The 20,774-nt window shown below is 36.8% G+C and overlaps 1 protein-coding gene across 4 annotated transcripts; it reads left to right on the forward strand.

Moving 5' to 3' along the window:
* Positions 1-4,464: 4,464 nt before the first annotated feature.
* LOC145233768 (scavenger receptor cysteine-rich domain-containing protein DMBT1-like) lies at positions 4,465-15,001 on the forward strand. Of its 4 annotated transcripts, none has more exons than XM_080098548.1 (14): positions 4,465-4,709; positions 6,739-6,892; positions 7,453-7,585; positions 8,434-8,566; positions 9,002-9,157; positions 9,219-9,259; positions 9,669-9,794; positions 10,539-10,720; positions 11,252-11,494; positions 12,191-12,357; positions 13,038-13,167; positions 13,230-13,333; positions 13,790-13,929; positions 14,847-15,001. In XM_080098548.1, the coding sequence occupies exons 2-14, from the start codon at positions 6,776-6,778 to the stop codon at positions 14,981-14,983; spliced, it is 1,809 nt and encodes a 602-aa protein (XP_079954674.1). In that variant the 5' UTR covers positions 4,465-4,709; positions 6,739-6,775; the 3' UTR covers positions 14,984-15,001. The 4 variants fall into 4 exon arrangements, with proteins under 4 accessions (XP_079954674.1, XP_079954676.1, XP_079954677.1 ...); XM_080098550.1 differs by having other exon boundaries at positions 13,790-13,923; XM_080098551.1 differs by having other exon boundaries at positions 13,101-13,167.
* The last annotated feature ends 5,773 nt before the right edge of the window (positions 15,002-20,774 follow it).

The raw sequence follows: 20,774 nt of genomic DNA on the forward strand, positions 1-20,774 counted from the left end.
GTAGGTGGATCCTTGTACCATAGACCAATCATCATTGGAATCGCTATCCACAGAGGTAGCATCAACACTAAAAGATCCAATTTGTGTTGTCGGACTTGAAAGAGCTTCGAAGCAAATAAAGGATGCAGAGCCAAGCGTAGTGGAGCTTGGATAATTGAGTTGGCCTGTCACTTTAATCTTGGAAACAAAGATTTGAATACTACAAAGATCAATAAAAACACAACAGCATACTAACATTGACGTTGCCGTTGCTTTCTTCAATTACTTCATAGTAAACCGCACCTCCTTGCATATGACTGCAATTGGTCAAAGCAAAAACTTTTAAAAGCACAAACAGCAAAGTTAGAACGTGCATGATCAAACCACCACCTCTAGGCTAAAACCTTAAATGCCATCAGAGAAACGATTTCAAGACTTTTGACGAACCATCACCATGGAAACTGCTCAGTGTTGGAAACAACAGCCTAGTGTATGTTGCAACGACCCATTATAAAAGTATATGACTCTCAAAAAAGTTTGAACGCCTTTGATACTTTATAATTTGGCATGTTACGACTGGTTATCTTTCAAAGTTTATTGTGTTTAACGTGTCCAAAGAATTATATGCTGTAAGCAAACATTAATTTGGGCATTGACTTAACCGAATTTTTATGACCAATTGTGTAAGGTGGGGATTGTGAATTCCCCAGCTAGACTTAATTGATAATCTTTCACCTACAATCTTCAATGTTTGTGATCTCGCAAAATCTTGCTTTGCCGACTCCGGCATCAGATAATGGCATTTAAAGTTTGAACTTTCCTTTACAGCGCGTCAGCTTTGTATGCCATACGTTTAACAAGTTTGTAATACAACTTCCAAAAATTTAAAATAGTATCGTTTAAATGTTTAAATGTTTCAAAATGCTTTACTAAGACTATTACTTTTAAGATCCTAATGATTTTAGCATTAAGATAATGTCCACCCACATTTACTCCTTTAATGTATTTTTTTCTAGACTTTCCTACTGCTTAAAGTCATACGTAGGACATTTAGCTGTTCGCTAAATTCGCTAAATCCTGAATACATGTTTCGAAAAATGCATTTGAACTTTCGGACAAATTGCCGGGCACACCGTTAATGACCCCTTTCCGTTTTGTTGTAAACACAAAGTTTACAGCATAGAACTACGTGGGTTGAAATTATTCTAATTTGGGCAGAAAAAATAGGCATTTTTGAAAAAAACTAGTTGCACTGATTTCGGTCGTTTGATCAACAGCAATGCAAAGTTATTAGACATGATTTTTTTGTTGGATGCATCAGTCTTATGAGCGGGGGCTTTAAAAACACGTCCTAATTTTATCACTTAAAAACCCGACCTACCCTTTTCGTGACATAATACCTTGCCCCTAACACTCACCATTGCATAGGCCGTTTTTAAATTACATTAGTGCGTACAGAGCTTTACTTTGTCTTTCAGTACGGTCATGACCAATGACAACTGTGAAACTCCGCCAGTGCCGGTGACAATCAAAATCTTTAAGTTTTTTAGCAAACATACACAAGTACATACCAGTAGCAAAATATTTGTATGGCGTTGTGAATCTCTTTTTATATCTAAAGGAAACCTTAACCGTCATGCGTTACGTATATGTGTGTGTAATGTGATTATGTCATGTTAAAACTTAGAATTAAATAAATTGTGTAACTAAGGCACAAAATTAATGACTCTCGTATAAAAGTTAACAATAGAATTCTTTGAGCACACGTCAGTTTCTTACCATTTTTTATGATTAATTAAGAAAGTTATTTAGAATTTAGTTCCTTTTTATGTGTGATCGTAATAAAACTTGCCGGCACTTGCCTTACAGTAGATAAATTACAGTAAACCTTAAAACTTTATATTTACAACTGATGGCTTTGTATCCAGACATTTTGAGATGACTTATGTGACCTCTAGGTATTTTACGAGCACGTCCATGCTTTTGTTAAAACGCCTAAAGGCTAATTAAATTTGTCTGTAATGTCACTTCTCTTCGGCCAACCAAAGTGTATTTGCTATTTCAGCGGTTCTCAACCGGGGTCGATGCCCCCAAGGGGAGAGGGCACGAGCTGTATTCTGGGGAGCCACGGGTGTAGGCTAACTGCAAACATACGCAAAACACATCAGGTGATTTTTCCGTTGTGGCGTAATACTTTTTATTTGTAATGGAAAGAATTAGGGGCGTGTTGCAAACATCTTTGAAATTTAGACTGATCACTAGTAATGTGCATTCGTATTCTTGATTTATTAGACTATATTCCACTCTATATTTGTGTTCACATTGAGGCCAACGCGAGTGCTTTAACTTTCGTTTAAAAAGTTTAATTCGTTACCAAACTTTCTTGAACTATAGTTGATTGCCGTTACTTGTTCTCGTGCTTCGACATTCCACTTAAATTTCCTAATCATAACGTATCGTTTGAAGTGAGCGTTATCCGTGTTGGGGAACTCGTGGTCCATTTCAATGCTCGAAAATGTATATCGTTCGTCTGTTTTGTAGAAAAATTAATTTGCCTCTATTATAAGCGTTGTTTAATAAGTTTAAATTTCGGTCAAAGAATTTACTTAAGGCATCCAGAAAAAAACTATTTCTGACATATTGACATTGTACAAGAGAAAAAGTGATATTTTGCCCCATAGGAAAACTTTTTTGCGAATACGAACAGGACAAAGATAGCCCATCAACCTCTCATAAACATCCTTTTTGCGGAACAGTCTGGAAGTCCTGCTATGAGCCACAAATGGATTGTTTTGCTAGATCATGCCTAAGATTTTTCCATTTTATCCTCACAGTAAAAAAATAAAAAAACGCTTTGACAGCGAATTTGAGGAACTTTTGGACAAATTGACACGTTCTGACCTTTACGCGGTAAACAGTAAACATGCTAAATATTTTAAAGTCCACTTTTCGTTTCCCCATAAACACCAAGAACAACGTTGTCTTGTTAGGCCTACAAAAGTTTTCAATAAAAATGTACTTTACAATTTAGGCGAGAAAATACTTTGCACTGATTTTGGTCATTTATTTAACAGGAAATTGATGCAGTTATTATAGGTAAAAATTGACAAAATGCTCTGTCGGACTTTGTGTATGTTGATTGCTGCAACAGTGTATTTGTCGGAATGTAGTCACATGCATGGTGGCTTTGCCACCTGGAAAGTTTTGGAAAACAACGTCAACGGCACTGTGACGGTATTTTATGTCTATTTGTAACGTTTTCAGACGTTTGTTTCTTTTTAAATGACATCGGATAATCCGTTCTGATGACTGTTTTCTGATTTAATTATTGATAATTATCTATGATCTTTATGTGTCTACACAAATTTGATATAAAGCTTGGAGCCATTACATGATAAATAAGCCGCGGACAGTCCACAATATTTCGACCCATAAGGTCTTATCAGTGAAGTTAGTCACAAGACGTTGATCGTAAGCTAGTGCAGCCACATTACAGCATTCCAGTTTGTTAGGAATAAATGGTAAACGGTCACGTCTCACTCTCACCAAATGTGTTTGATGCATGTGGTTAAATACATTACTTGCGTAATTACATTTATTTGTCAAACATTTCAACATATATATGATCTTTCTTATAATGCGAAGAGTTGGGACTAAATGCCAAAACTTAGTACATGATAAAACTGCCAAGCCGTAACCTATAATAATACTTCAAGCCGTAACCTACTATAACAATACATAATATGATACAGATCAAAGTGAGCTTAGCAATGAACGTGTATGGAGAATTTTCTGAACTTCGTGCTGCATTTTATTGCTTTGAAACCCCATCTTACCCCACACCGTCTATTGGGCCAATTTCGATAGATATCGCATCAACACAAAAAGACAAATCTAACAACTTGACGACCCTACAGGGAAGCCGAATTCTTGTCAGCTCTGAGGGTGCATCTTGCAAACTGAGGTAGTCTACTTTACTTTTTTCATTTGAATAAGTTTTGAACGCTCAAAAACATGGATACTATAAATCTTACTACTTGTAGTAAAATGATGAGGATAGCAGAAAAGTTATGATGCGATTATGTACACATAAGTAAAAGATGTTTATGGTTTGGTGGTTTCGAAAAGTGGTACAGCCATGATTCGTCGGTTGGTGATTGCTATGACAATGCAAAAGAAACGTCAACCTTACAGTTGAAGATATCGTGAAATAAAAAAGATAATCCAGAGCAATTTCGCTAAAGTTATTTTGGTTGCTTTTGTTACCGAATTATTTCAGCAGGCCTGAAAAATCGGTCTTGTACGGCGCCCAGAGAAAAAGCCATATCGTCGACTAGCGACGCCCTATTTAAGGCATGCGGAAAAGGAAGGCACATTCCGGTGCAATCAACGCTTTACAAACCAATCACTCCTCAGGGGAAGCAGTGAGGGTGGCATAACACAAACGTAATTAAGGTGCTTCAACGAAAAAGAACAAAAATAAATAAAGTGACGGTGACAGAAACCAACAAGTTACCAAACTGTCGCTACACTTTCAAGAACAGACAGTTTATAGTTGTCGTGTTGTAAGCATTGCCTATCTATATTTGATGTTTTAGTTTCTCGAACTGTTGCTGGGTAGAAGGTCTTTTCAGCGCCGTAGAATGGAGTTTACCTGTTTACATTAACCTACAACGACGCGACGGAAAGATCAACACTTCGCCTGTTGCGCTGCAACAACCAGTGATCAAGTAAGACTATGTTCCATGCATTATTTACTTTTCTGATTCTTATCTAATTTTTGTCGGGTTTCGCAAGCTAGATTTGTGCGAAACTAAGTCAAATTAGACCTTCATGAAATCATTTGAATCGAGTGAAATTAAAAAGAAACTGGCTGCAATTTAGTTGCGTTATATTTAATCATTTTTTGTAGATTCGTTGAGATTTATTTTTCGTTTGACAATCCTAAATAAACCCAATGTGGTAAAGCCATTATGAAAATTAGAAACCCACGTCAAAATCAATTTTATATACCTACCCTAAAGCGTTCCATTTCTTATTCTAACACGATGTTTATTGACAAAGGCAACTCACGAACAGCCTAAGAGATTTGTTCATTCGTTTGTGAATCAGGCGACGGTTTTGGTTATCATTCCGCGGTAATCTGTCGCCTTGTCGTCCTCTTTTTTTTCTTTGGTCAGTTTATGTCATGCGCGTTGTGAAGGCTTCTTACAATTTAATTTGCTGACGACGTAATAAGAATGTGTTCTACAGTTTCTGTTGATCGATACTTTGTTTGTTCTTTGTAAGCGTAACAGTTAACGCAAGAAAGCACTTATAGATCAGCCTAATGGTTAGATCAGGGGTGGGCAAACTTTTCAGTGCAAGGGCCGCATTCTAAGGTTCACAATCTTATGGGGCCGCATAGTATTTCATCAACGGCCGCCAATTGCTTGCTTGTTTTTGTTTTAAAATAACTGGTGAAAAGCATTTGGTTTATGTCATACGTATAGCATTTAAAGCCACCTAAAATGGTCAGATTAACAATTTCTGACTTGGTGCATAAGTTTAGCTAAACGAAGCGAACTGTATATGACGTCATAATCTGTATTGTGATGATTGCGGTACCTTTTTTTCGCATTGTTTGCACACAATAAGCGGGTAAAAAGCCTGACGCATATAGTTACTAGGCTTGTAATCTATTTCCCAGTCTAACGAAATCTGTTTTTAGCAGTTTAAGAGTATAAATATTTGTCAAAATAGTGGCCATACGGCCGCAGGTTGTGCACGCCTGATCTAGCCCAAAATATTAACATAGTATATTTTCAGCTATGTGCAAATACGTTTGTTGTCACTTGATTGGACAAACATTGGTTGAAACGCTACAAATGTAATAGTTTCAAAATAAACAAGCACGTAGTTTTGTTAATAAATTCCTTGCGCCAACATTAAACAATGCGAGCCCCTTTAGTATCCATCTTTACGTGTTGTGCGGGTCTATATTAACGATTCTGAAGCAGTTTTTTTGTCCGTTTGCAAAGTACTACAACGACCTAAACTTGATCCAAAGTGACAAAAGTTTTGGCGTCAACAGTGCAAAGTGGGCTGTATTTGAAAACGTGAATCGCTTTTACTTTTATCGATCGAAGAAATTGTGTCAAGTGACGATTTGCATAATAACGTGACAGAAACAACAGGCTAAAGCACGTAAAAAGTATCTGTGTTTAGTTCCTAAGTATGGTACGGGTACAGATACTGCACTTTTTTATTGTTTTTTAAATACTTTTTTATTGTTTTTTAAAACTGTACATGATTGTATTTAGCGTTGCTCGGTAAGTTTCTCATAAAGATTGACTAGCATTTGGCGGGCCGCACAAACTCCTTTGGCGGGCCGCATGCGGCCCGCGGGCCGTAGTTTGCCCACCCCTGGGTTAGATGATAAGGGAACATAATTGCTGTGGGTAGGTGTGCGTTGGTCAAGGCACTAGTGGCCGATGGCAATACGCCAGTGGTTGCATCAGTCTTTCCTGAGGCACACAGCGTGTGTGCATCCAGGTGTCAAGTCGCCTTGTTTTATGGTGTAGCTTTATTTCATTCTGGAGATGGTACTGCGCACGAATGTAGTTCTAGTTCATATCTCGTTTAGCAAAAACACTTGTTTCGAAAATCTCCACTGAAAAAGGCCAAGATGTTTATCGTGAAACTACTGTGTAGGATATTACAATAAGCGATAATGGTAAATTGAGTCCAATGCGGCAAGTTATCAAAGGTTCAATGCAGGTTTGTGGCGGGCTGCCCGGATTCAATTATAATTCCAATGGTTGACCCAGACGGCGATAACGTGACTTGTCGCTACGGAAACAGTTTAAAAGAGAAAGGAGGCGTTTCCCACACCTACCCTTACTTCAGTTCGGATCCATATTTTGCTGCAACCGTAATTTGTTTGTTTGTTTTTTTCTTAATGTTTCAATAGTTTAATTATGCTTAGTTTGGGACTTGAATGCTTTATGTTTATTAGGCAATTTGTGTTGGAACCGAAATGCTTTTTAATGCAAACTTGTTTTCCATGTACAACACTTGACGATTCCTATAGTCACCGGGAAATTTAGTGTCAAGGAATTAGCCGGTATTGCTAAAGGTACCAGTGCAATAGGAAACGTGTGTTTAGTCCAAACACAAAAACTAGCGCCCGATTGTATCTGGAAAATATTCGACCCTCTGCATACAAAATACCGCACAAATTGTGGAAATCTTTATTATCTGTTTGGACTATGCGATAAGCACTAAAAACAGGTTTGTCAGTAAACAGGGTTCTAAAATATAGACACTTTCTGCATAGCCGTCATTGTCACCACTACTTAATTTTAACGGTTGTATCTTCAAACACTTTAGAATTTTTCTTGAGCCGATAAAAGAGAGAGCTAATATAGGTATAGGCAATACCCGGCAGTGTTTCGCTTATTTTGTCCAATTCACTATGTTATCAATTTGTAGAGCGAGTGTAAAATATCTTACAACGGCGGAGGTTACAAATCGAAAGTTGCTATTGCTCTTATTATCGAAGACCATCCTAGCCGTGATTCCCAGTATGTCCTCAGCTACAGTTCACTACAGTTTGTTATAGAAGGTAAGCGGCTTAAACCAAGCTGTGTAAGTGGTCCGAGTTTGAGACTTGAACCCGTTTTAAAGGCAAGTCTCGAATTAGGTTCGAATGTTAGTTCAAACTATACGTAAAATTGTTACACAATTGGATAGGCAAGCCCAAATCAAGCACATTTCATTTAATCTGAAGCCCAAACCAGGACCGACGTAAAACTATGGGGAAAACCATAATATCAGTTGCAGATTTTTTAAGCTCACGGTAACATTAAAATACATTAGAACCAGTTAGCCTATCTATATAATTTAAGGCCAGTCATGGATGAACGTGTAGCCTATGTAACGTAACAATTACAGGCGTTCCCGCATGGAAAAGTTATTCGCTCCTTTAGCGGATATTTTGCGAAACCCGGGAACACATACATTTTACTAACAGCCGTCTCGTCCAAAACTTTACATAAAAATAAATATTACATTTTAAAATAGTTGTACTAAGTTAAATCTTCTTTATATGTTAAGTGTCAATCACAAGAGTGGTGTACTTGCTTATATAGTTTAATATATATTGGATAATTGACACGGTGACCGAAAGGGCTTTTCGTTACCCCGCTTGTTTTTATTTTCTGAATTTTCGTTAATGAAATAAATAAATATGCAAATAAACTTAGACGGCTTATTTGAATGTCTGTTCGCTTGCCAAAGTTTGTATCCACTGTTTTTACACAATACTTATAACCTGAAAATATTAACAACACTATATTAAGTGGTCTATGGTGTCCTTTATACGCTGTTCGTAAACAGCAGCGGGTGACAGCTTCGCTGAAATTGAAGCCAAAACCGTCACTCGATTTAAAAAAAAATTGTATTTTTTTACAGTTATAGCTTTACCGAATTACTTTTGTTCCGACAAACCGCGATTTGTCATTCCAACTCCAATCCACAATCAGATATATTCATTGCGTGTCGGAATCCAATGGAAGTCCACAATCACAATCAGTTCTAGATTCAGGTAACAAACCATTTAACAACACGGTAACTCCCGTTTTAACATTTTATTTCAATAACATCACTTTCATGCAAGACCGTTTGGTCAATACATAAGTCAGAAAAAAACACAGACTTAAAACTAAACGTTGCGATGTACTTTTATTGAAAAAAGTAAATTACAGGAGGAGAATGTACGCCTAATTGTCAAGGTTTTGAAAGATTTTCCCTTGTGTTGTTTTTCTAATCATATTTAAATGTCGGGGTAAACTTGGGGTTTGATTGTGGAAAATGCTGTTTGTTAAAACACTATATGAAACTGGCTTATATGTCAGTCACTAACAACAATACCTCAGGTTGTATATAGACGTTTCGAGTTTGAAATAAATGTTTAAATATACTATTTTTGAAGTGTATTCATGAAGAAACTTTTACAACAGACAATTTCTTATTTATTTAGAATTGTTGAGTTTGGCGTTGTTGGTGTGAGTAACGTTCGATGGAAGACCCCAACTTATAGAGGAAACAATCAATACCAAGTTGTTGTTAATTGGACACCGTTTCAGAACAACACAGGATTCAACTATATGTGTTACTCTGCAGCGGATTCAAGAGGGTCAGTGCTTGCTGTTTTGTTTGAGCAAAAAGTAGTAACGTCTAATTTTGTATCCCTTTAGGTTGTTCGCAGCACAGAGATGTTTAGCATTCTACGTTGATGGTGAGAAAGATTCGTTCTACTTTTCACCTAAATTAGGTTCAAACACATACACAAACATAGCTATTTCTGATTTTCTTGACAAATTACCCAAAATTTATTTAATAATCTAATTTTCCAACTAGTACGAATACTAAGCTTACACAATTTTAAAAATACTTTAGGAACGAAGGTCAGCATTTCAAATGCTGTGTTTTGTAAAATATTTTGCTTCTGAAGGTTAATATTGGGCCGCTGCAATACTTTTAGTTATTCTTTGTTACCAAACGTTTTACACTTCACAAACTAATTTTTTTTAACAAAAACTCATTTTTGAAAAATATTTTTCTTGAACTTATTCTTTGTCAATCCAACTCTGTCAATAAACTTGTGGCATAAACAAAAACATATTAAAGTCCACAAATACTTCTAGGAATTGATCCTTGCGAAGTAAACAATGGAGGTTGTAGCGATATTTGTTCATCGTCAGGAGGTTTAGTCACGTGTTCATGTTTCTACTCTTGCTGGGAATTGGCATCGGACGGACTGAGATGTTTACGTAAGATAAATTATTTAATGTTGAGTGCCCGCGATACGACACTAGTTTACCGTGAATTGCTGTATGTTGCAAAGAAATTCGTTGAAAAATTTTTCATTTGGAATCTAAAAAAAAGAAAAACGTTTTTAACTTTATCTGTTTTATGTATGCTATCGATTTGCTTTTACTTGTAAACGATATAAAGACGTTTGTTTCACATAAATCTTTGTCAAAATTTGGAAGGTTTATATAAACATGCGTATTTGCAACAAACCACATGACAAACCAATACTCTATATTAGTGGTGACATTAGATCGCTAAACAATACCACCTCAGTTATCTACAACGCACTTATATACACATTATAAATATTTAAGCACCTTATTTTTAACCGCTCGAACTATGTAGTTCGTTCCTGTTCCTATAAGCATAGAAAGATGTAAGATTGCGACAAAATACAAGGATATAAAATTGCGATAAAATGACATTGCGATAATAAAATAAAAAAAAGTCATGAAGTTACGTGATAAAAAATTATACTTCGATGTAAATACAGTAAAATAACATTGCAATGAAGTTATAATGCGATGTAATTATTTTGCGTAAAAGTTAATCGTGACGAAATTAAATTGCAAAGAAAATGTAAGAAACAATTTGGAAACTTTGGAGAACTACTGTAGATTAAAGCTTGTCATAGTGAACTTATACATGTAACTTTATTTATTCGACCTCTTAATCCGTCTTTTCAATTGTTTCCTTAACAGCCAAGATGGAAACTCTCTGTGTTGGTTCACGGAAGACAATTCGAGTTGACAATTGTGCTTTCGATTATTTTGTCGGTTTGGGCGATTATCCGAAAGCAAATTCGGTTGAATGTTGGGGAAAAAAGTTGTCGCAGTATTACGAGTTCGAAATTTCATTGGACCAGTGCGGAATGGTTACATACGTAAGTTGTCTAGCAAAACTAATGAACTGTTAGACATTTGCACTGGTTTTGACCACTTTTTTTCAGACAATACTATACGCCAACAAGAAGCTTTTATCCGAATAAAATATGTTTGATATTTTTTTATTACTTGTTTTCTCTACAGAAACTGGTCGTATTGATTTTCATACTTCTCCCCACAATTTTTAGAATCAGTTAACCGAAAGGTTGTAGAATCAGTTAACCGAAAGGTGACTTTTCAGTCAGTTGCTCCCAGCAAACCAGACTTCCGTTAGATGGCTTCACTACGGCCTATACCTTATTGGTCGAAACCATGTGCACTTTCTATAGCTTCTGTACAAACTAATTTTTTAGTCTCAAAACCAAGCTTGATGCAACATAAGACAACGATCTGCTCAGTGTGCTTTCCACACCTTGAGAAAAGTCAGCTTCCGTTTTGTTTATAGGTTTCATGCAGACAACTCTTGGTTTATCTAATTAATATCAAAATTCCCAAACCAGTGACATAAACGTCGGTTTCCTCTATTACAGAACGACATGAACGAAAGAAAACACAAGACCAGAGTTACAATGTGGGTGAAATCTGAAAATGCCGAATCTCAGACTCCTAATGGTCAATGGTATACAGTTGAAACGATTTGCACAACAGAAAAATATTTCAACACCTCCGCAAGTTTTGTTCCAGAAGATACACGAACCACTATCATCGCCGACCAACAAGGTTTTGCCGACATAGAAATCACATTCGACTTTTATACCGACAAAACCTATCAGGCAAGTTGTTGACATGTGAAAGTAATAGCTACTCTTCGTTAAAAATGTAGCAATTAGAATTAATTTCAGGTTCTAATTACTTGTAACACAAAACATCTAACATTGTGTATATAATTAAGGCCATGGCCGTGCACATACTACAAAGCTGCAGCTGTAAATATACCTTGACTATTTTACAAAATACAAAATTCACTTTACACAGTTGAACTTCTAACCGCTTTTCTGGCAAATGCATTTCGCTTACCAACATTCCAACATCATATACTCACCGCTTTGAAATAAATAAAACATTGTGTGTTACTTAGAATAATAGCAACCTGATTAACAATGTTTCACATCGGAACAAAATGGCATTATACCGGAACGAAATAAATAACATTTGGTGTGAAACACTTCTGAATATAAACGTCAAAAGAGCCACTTTGGCGGTTTATAAAATAGCAGTCACTGTTTGCATATAGCAGTAATTCTCAACTCAACTTGAAGCGTTTTTCCTGCTGAATTTTCAAAGAATAATATGTCAGGTACATTTTCAATTTATCACCAAATATACACTTTTTGTAGACCTCTCACAAAGTCATCATGGACCACAAGTTGAGAAGTACTGGCTTATAGCTTAAACAACTGATTTCATTCTATACCTAATGGTAACTTATTAATAATCTCCACATAATGATTGCCAGTTTTTGTTGACAGAACACTTACTCTCCGTACGACTACCCGCTTGTCGTTGACGTCAACGATGACGTATATTTCGGAATACTTGCCCAGACGACCGACAATGACGTGGAGTTGTTCACAACTAGTTGTGTTGCAAAACCTGAGAAGAAAAATGTTGAAACATACTCAATTGTGGACGACGGGTAAAAGTTAAATATGACTGTAGAACTCAAGCCTTCTTACTAATTCTGCTTTACAGTCTCTTGCCTGGCAGAATAAGAGCGTTCGGTTTCTGATGCACTTTATTGAAATAAAAAGTGAAAACTGATTTTCGATCACATAAACCAAATAGAACAAAGAACGTTAGGGTCTAGACCCGAACGTTATAACTACAAAACAGTCCGAACAATCTTACTTACAGCCCATAAAATTATGCACCATTATACAACTTAATACACTCACAACTAACTCAGATAATGCTGTAACACTAACTAGACTGCACGTGCAGTAACACAAAGGAAACCGTGAAAGTGAGACGCATACAAGGTTGGCAGTTGTGTCGTAACAATGCATGTATGGCGCAATAGTGGCAACGGCGGAAAAAGTTTTTGTTATTGGGGAGCGTTACCGTCCGTTACAACCATACAACAGCATGTTTGACTTGTTTAAAATCGTTTTAAGTGCAGTCTAAAATTACGTGAACTGATTTTTGACACTAAAATGAACTGATAATGAAGTGGTAACTTAAATCCAATAGCAAATAAATTATTGTGATATAGAGAGAAAAGATTACTACCCAAAATCCATTGAAAAAAGTTTTTGCATTCTTACTGCTAAACTTTAGTTTTTACTATTGTCCTAAAATACTTCAAACTTTATACAGTTGCCTAAGAGATAAAACCACTAAACGGTATCAAACGACCAATCCACTTCTAAACCATTTCAGCGTAAAAGCTTCTCAATTTCAGAGCGGCCTCTCTGGTATAACTGACAACACAAATGTGGTGATACAGGTAATTTATATTTTAATTCAAAGTATAACAAAAAGCATATAAACCAAGTTGTCGTTTTACAGTGTGAGGCTATAATTTGTTCTTCCCTTTTCGGTGGAACTCGTTGTTCACAAGGCTGCACATCCGGGACTGTACAAAGAAGGACCCATATGAATGTAATTTTTAGGTACCGTATAATCGTTTTAATTTTGTATTCTAAACAGTAAAACACACAATACATCCTATTAGTGTTAAAAGCGGGCCCTATAATTTAGGCAAATTCAAAGTCTCGAAACCCGGTCCTATAACGTTTTTCAAAAAGTTTGGATCTGAAGGTAAAGCTGAATTTGATTCTAAAGGTTTTTTAACAACAAAAAACATATGACAGATAGATCAATAAAGATGTGTGAAATGTCCGACTGTATAGGCAACCAATCAATACACGCCATGTTAGCATACACATTTGTCATGGAAATTCCCATGAAAATTTCACTTAAGTGAAATCACAGCACAGTTTGAACTTAGACTCATTCCTGACCTAATGTTTTCCTTTCAAAACCAAAACCCGCTACGAAATAAGAGTCCACCCAACTTATACAACTCATATAACCCTCTTTGACAGTACTACAATTTGTTTGTTTAGACTTCCATCGATTTCTGCAAAACTAGTTGCCAATGATGACAATGGTAACGATGTTAGTAGAAACAACCGCAACGAGGAAACGGCAGAAACAAACCCAATATTTTTGCTTGAATCTGGTCCATTTCGTATTGCAGGTATAGGTAAACAAAAAATACTAGAAAAGCAAATTCTGCAATGCTTATTTTTGTAAATTTATTTGGGCAACTATATCCTTGTGTGTTAGAACAGGGGTCGGAAACCTTTTTTGCACTGCGGACCGTTTTTGAAAGGGAAATTTGATCTCGGACCGGCCTTCTAAAAACAACAAATATTTAGCAATAAAAACGCTTTTATTAGTTTATCATCCCTGGGATGCACAATAATTTTTTTAGCATTTAACCTGAAAATCATACGGCCCGGTAACGATTTGCCGACCACTGTGTTAGAAGACAAGTTTCCATTCACGACTGGAAATTTGAAAGCGGCTTTCTTATAAGAAAGATATATCTTATTAATTTGTCTTCCTTTGTGTAATGCCTTTCGACAGCCACTTCCTCATATCGCGACTTCCTGATACCATAACGTGGCAAAATCAAAAGAGTTCGATTAAGTAAAAACGCCCCCTTAGCAAAAAATCAGAACCAGTATTTATGTATAGAACATGACTACATTTCGACAATTACACAAAAACTGGCTCTGATTTTTTTACACACATTTTTCAACACCGTGCAAAGTGTACCTAACGCCCCCTTACTTTTAAATACTAGTTTGTATTTAACTATTTCCACGGTAGTAACACATACCTGACTAAACCGCTTTAATTTCGTTACAGCTTTCGATCTTTACAAACAAGGGTTTCCCAACCTTAATCCATCGGCTTTCACGCCATGTTTAAAAACAAAACAAGATCCTTTTAGAATCGGTTTAGAATCGAATTCTGAGGCATTGTAAGACTAAGTTTGTAGATCGTACCGCTTACACAATTTCACAAAAGGCCAGAAGTAGGGAAATACCCCCTAGATTAAGTCGACATGCCTAAATAGTAATATATTGTAGCCATAACGTGTGTGTTTTTAAGCTGCCGAACCTACAATGTCACCAGAACTTCATCCTAATGCTCCGACAACCAGCAATGGCTCATCAAGAGTTTTATCAATTTTACTGCTGTTACGTTTTGAAGGCGTTATTTATCTGTGGTTAAGTATTGGAAAATAGAACGGGAATTTAACCTGGTTTATCATATCATGCATATGAAACACAAACAAGTCTCTGTAAGCTTTAGCAAACATGATTTTTTGTTTTGATTATACTAAAAAGTTGCTGTAGTTAGTAGTGCACCGAACATGCTTTAAAATGTTTGCAGCCGTTACCAAACATCTGATTTTACTTGACCGAATACGATATAATTGGGTAAACTCAATATTTTTTGGGAAAACCACGTCAGGTAAAGTAAGCCATGACCATCCAACACCCCTTTAAATGTCACCAAACATGCTGTATTGTTCCAAAATGTCTAACCTTGGGTGCAGGACAAGTAATATTTGTTCTAACCATATGGGGGAAAACAAACCTTTGGTGGCATTTGTCTACTGCAGAGTAATTGTTTAGTAATATGCATTTTGTAAAGAAACTGATGTTCAATTTGGAAAATTGTAAAAGCTTTAATGCGCACTTTTCACTAACCTCATATATTTTGTTAGCGTTTTGTCTCTTTGGATATAAGATTTTTGCAACAAATAGAGACTTCATAAAGTGTAATGACAGAATTAAATGCACTTATTTGCAGTGGTCCAATTATTTGCATGAGGCTCTTTTTTTGACCCATACTTTCAGACCAGAACTGAATTTAATATGAACGACTTGCAAGTAGGGCTCGAAAACACAAAGGTACATATGTCCGTATATTTGTATTTTTTTGTCGTTTGTAAAAAAAGCGTTTGAAAGCATTAAATGACACACAACAAAGGTATAAACATAAAAACACTTAAAACAAAGCTATATCCTTTACCAAATGCAATTTGAACAAAATAATTTACAAGCTTTACACATGTGTTCAATGTTACAGATCAAAGCAACAGTGTTACACTATATATTTTCGTGTTTTCCTATTTTCAGTTCTAATTATAATCATGACGCTTTTAAAAAGTCAATTTATCAGGATCTTTAAAACTAACGGGAAAGCTGGAGTGCTTGAACAAAAATGTTAGAAGACCATAATCGTTTTGAAATTGTGTTGCCATGTAGTAGCAGACGGAACAGCAGATTAGTAAGAATGTGCCAAAGGCACAATTTGTCAAACAAATTATGTAGGTTACAAAGTATTGAGTACAAAAGCATACGTAATCGCATTGTTCATCAATTGTACAAAAATGATTTGCCTTGGCAAGCAAAATGGAAAAAAGGCAAAATGTTATCACGATGAAGCTTGCACCAGTGGAAATATAGAAGTGAAAACGAAACGATTTTAGAAAAACTCGGCTGGATTTTAGAGACTCAAATATTTGGTTGGAGATTTCGTTCGGTCCTTCGGCACATTGCATTTCACAGGCTCGGCGAAACTTTGTCAAAACAATTGTAACCCTTGGTAACAATGGCCAATACATGTAAGAAGCAACCAAAACAGAGAGAGTTAAACCTAAGTTAACTGGCAGTAAGGCGATTATTTCCAACACAAGGTCGTTTTCGGTGCATTTCATGACAACCTGCTGCTGAGCAATTAAACAAACGGTCGAATTTGTGACGTTTGCAAGTCCACAGGTCATGTATTCCTGGTCGTACGTGTTCAATAAAACCAGTACTGAACCGACCATAAGTGAAATCCCCCGTGACAAAATCTGTTCCCATTCTGTGTCGACATCGTATTTCTGCAGCAAGGTGTTGGAGAAGAGCATGATGTTGTTTATGGATTAGTACAGATCAATCCAAATCCAAAAACCTTTGTATTACCTAAAATAGGGTAATACATTGGTTTATTTTGCGTGAAATTACGTGTGTAAACAAAAAATAATTTAATAAAACCACTGCCTGTTCTCATTCAACACATTGCTATATTTTTTTTTCGAAAGTTTATGGGGTATTTTTTCAAGAATTATTACTTCACCATCTTTTCTAATTAAATAAACTTTTTGGTTACCAACCTGGTGTAGCGGAGCCTAAAATCAATAAAAGAAAACTCAAACTTAATTGTGGTTTCCTCAAGCCTTATACAAATGCTTCCAACAATCTAGCGTTCGTCTATATAGTTCTCACCTGAATGAATAAGGTTACCGAAAACTAATTAAAGAAGTTGACTGATGCTAAAAAACGACATTGTGTTATAGTTTATTAATTGCTTTTATGGCCATCGATAAAAGCCCCAGGTTCCTGGACCGTTTTTCGTGTAGAACTTAGGCTAAACAGTCAACAGGAAACGAAAGTTCAAGCATTACAAAACTGATTTCATATACACAATTTTTGGCACAAACCTACCATACCTGTAACAATTCAAGTGCGTCTTACTGCCTTGATTCGCATTTCGGTTTATTTGCTTTTGGCTAAAAATCACGAATACAATTTTACAGTTCACAAAATGGTAATAATTGTTTCTGATACACTTAATTAACTTGTTTGATAAAGGACTTAAAAAGAAAGACTGGTACGACCGAAACCCCTGTTTTAGGATTGCTTTTTTTAGGATTTAAATTTGCGACGTCAATTTCGAATTGTGCTTCTTTTTTGCCATGATAACCAAAAGCCCCATTAATAGCAAACATATTGTCATTTCATAGGTAAAGGTTGGTTATACCAGATTTGACAAAGAAACAGCAGAAAAAAACACATTAAGGTCTAGGCTTTTTCCAATTTAGCTTTAGCCTATTTCGTGTCACAAGATTTGTAATAATTACCGTTGTGTAAAAATGCCGTCAATACTGCAATAAAAATTTTGGGATTTTTTTTGTAATCTGTGTGTTTTTAGTTTCCATCTATAGTTTGTATAGTGCTTTTTGGTACCAACTTCCAAGTGTTTTCCCAGACCTCCTAGCTTTCTTTGGTGAAACTGATTACTAACTTATAACCTTTCAATGCCTTTTTTACCGTTTGCAAGCAACGCTCGGGTCGTTTGTCAAAAGGTGAGAATGCCCATGCGAAAGTTCATTGTTTACAATTCTGGATACCAGAAACTATGTGCCTTAAGGTTTGACCCTACCAGGCCCAACAAAACAGTTTAACTGTGATAACCTACACATAACCTGATCTAAACTATTTTATGTTTGTTGATAAAAAATACAGACAAAAGCAAAAGTTTATGGCAAAGAGCCAAAAACTAACCCAAGATACGCCCAAATCTAAGACGAAGCCAACTTGTACATGTTTTGCTAAAGGTAGGACTGATTATGGAATTACCAATAAGGGTTGCATTGTAATCGTTTCTTTTTGTTTTCTGCCACTTGAGCAAAATGGACACTTTGCCCTTTTTTGCATAATGTCCGCTTGTTTAGTCTTTCAACTTTAAAATATTGTTTTTTAATAATTTTTGCAACAGAATTCGTTTCGTTTACAGTTCAAATTTGAAGCCGATTGAGATTGCTTATGAGTAGGGCGATTATATTTTGACTTGTCAAAAAAAGTCAAAAATTTGTTAAAATTTATAGCATAGGTCAAAAAATGACAAAATTGTTTACAAACTGCATTGGCGTGGTGCCGTAGAGCAGTGCTCTTCAACCTTTTTCCCCGTTGTATACCTTTCACAATTTTTGAGCAACTTTGTATACCCTACACATAGCAATTTATAAATGTGCACAGAGAGTAACAGTCTACCAATAGGTACTTGCATGGTCGCGTGAAATATTGTTAGGCTATACAAGGCCAGGAGTACAAAACCTGTGGCCGTGAACATGTAAACTAAAATTTTTGGATTTGCAAAACTAGTTTGAGGGGCTGGAAAAAATATTAACAGCCCAGAAGCCGCATGTTTGAGACTTTTTGTAAGCCTATTATGGGTAAACAATGCGAAAACAGGCATCATTAGCGTCACAATTTAGATGGTGACGTTATAAACAGTAAAGTCTGATCCCTAGACTGTTCTACGTAACAAGCTAGAAATTAAATTGGCTATCAGGCACTGTTAATAAAGATTTACGATGCGGCCGTCACAGCGGAAAGGTCGTGCACCCCCTGTGCTACGTCCAGGAAATTTAGTATACAAAAGTGTGTAAACGTAAGAAGTTGATTTAATGGCTGGCTTGTTGCTGCATTCTTTCAGCGATTTGGACATGTGGTGTGGTGTTGACTTGTTCTCATGTGGTGTGGTGTTGACGTGTTCTCAATTTTTTGTATTCGCAATCCTTTACTTCAGGAATATTAAAAGTAAAATTTCAGAAAGTACATTGTTCAACCTTAACAGATACTCCAGGTATGTGCTTATTTGCTTCACAATTCACATTATTGACGCAACAATCCCAACCTGACGCAATAATATTTACAACAAGCAGGTCAGTCTCACATAGGTCAACATGCTATGTCTTCCTGCATTTTATAAAAATAGCGACGTTTAGTAACACTGACCTCAGCTGTATTCCCTTCGTATACCTTTCTTCAGTCGTATACCCTAATTTTAATGTGGTATATACTTGGGTATACAGTATACCCGGTTGAAGAGCACTGCCGTAGAGGTTGCTCTGTCAGTAAACTTCTCATTTTACACCTTGTAGATAAGTACGGGGAAATCAAGGCATGTTTGGTAAAAACATTTTGTCTTTCGCGCCCACAGAGGGACATGCGGTTACTTCACATGCCTCCTTTGGGCGATAGAATACCATCAGCTTTAATGGATGACATGCTTGCATTACTTGGCGATACAACGAAATTTTTGTTTTCCAACAACTGTTTTTGGAGCGATTGCCAGAGTATATCCGCGCACGCCTGAGCGGAGAGGAAATTAGCGATCCGCGGCTCTTGGCCCGCAAAGCTGATGCGATATGGTCAGGGAATCCTACGGAACTCGCACTTTCCAACGTACGGTGTCACACGCTTTCTTCCAACCAGCATAAAAAAACGAGGTAGAAAGTCTCGATCAGCTTCACCACGGGCAGTGCCTGACTCAAAGTCCCTTTGCTTTTATTATCGTCGTTTCGACAACGATGCGATAAAGTGTCAACCTTGTGCACTGGCACAGCAGGAAAACGAGGAAGCCGGACTGCTACGATCGCCGGCGCAATTCGTAACCTTTTCTGTGTCTGGGATTGCTCAGTAGGTCGAAATTTCTTGTTGATACTGGCGCCGAGATAAGCGTCATACCTCCCACGGAATTAGAACGCCGCACAAATCCTCCCGGAAAAACCCTCGTTGCTGCGAGTGGCACCGAAATCCGGACGTACAGTTCACGTCTGGTAACCATGCATTCACCTTCCGGGAAATTTTAATGGCAATTGGTCCTTGCCGAGGTTGCTCGACCGTTGCTCGGCGCCGATTTTCTGAGGGCACATTCCCTTTTAGTTGACCTCAAGCACCACCAACGGGGACAAGGTGCCATGCCCCCCCCCCCCTCAAGAAATTTTGACCGACTGTTTTAGTATTAAATCTTGTAATTTCAGACAAAACTGTGAATAGCAATGTGCGCTATTTTGTTTGATGTGCGTAACGCATTGATGCTCGTCACACATCTCAATAAACAATGAATGCCAATCCAGGCCACTTGGCGTCCAACTGCGCCTATGACGTTACAATGGATTTTATAATAACTTTGTTACGTCACACTCATACAAGTGAAGATAATTCACAATATGATTAACAGGCAACCACTGTTAGAAACAACTGTGCCGAGTGTTAAAAAGTGTTACATCAACACGATCGAATCGTGACTATAACGTTCGTTACTTACAGCAAGAGTAAGGGCTTCACAGGGCCTTAGGCTAACCAGCATTTAGTTGATATTGCGAGTTTAATAGGCACAACAGGTGCTAACAGAGAGGTCTACACAGTCTACCGCAAGGTGGCGCACTTGTCATCGCAAGGTGGCACAATATAT

Source organism: Phallusia mammillata, chromosome 6, assembly GCF_965637545.1.
Source record: "Phallusia mammillata chromosome 6, kaPhaMamm4.hap1.1, whole genome shotgun sequence".
NCBI classification, from domain to species: Eukaryota; Metazoa; Chordata; class Ascidiacea; order Phlebobranchia; family Ascidiidae; genus Phallusia; species Phallusia mammillata.

Bases quoted from the DNA above. Each gene is read 5' to 3' on its own strand.
- LOC145233768 (XM_080098548.1), top strand. From the start codon at position 6,776: ATGGTTGACCCAGACGGCGATAACGTGACTTGTCGCTACGGAAACAGT. The intron at 9,795-10,538 runs GTAAGATAAATT...TTTCCTTAACAG, and splicing joins GGACGGACTGAGATGTTTAC to CCAAGATGGAAACTCTCTGT. The intron at 12,358-13,037 runs GTAAAAGTTAAA...AACTTTATACAG, and splicing joins TACTCAATTGTGGACGACGG to TTGCCTAAGAGATAAAACCA.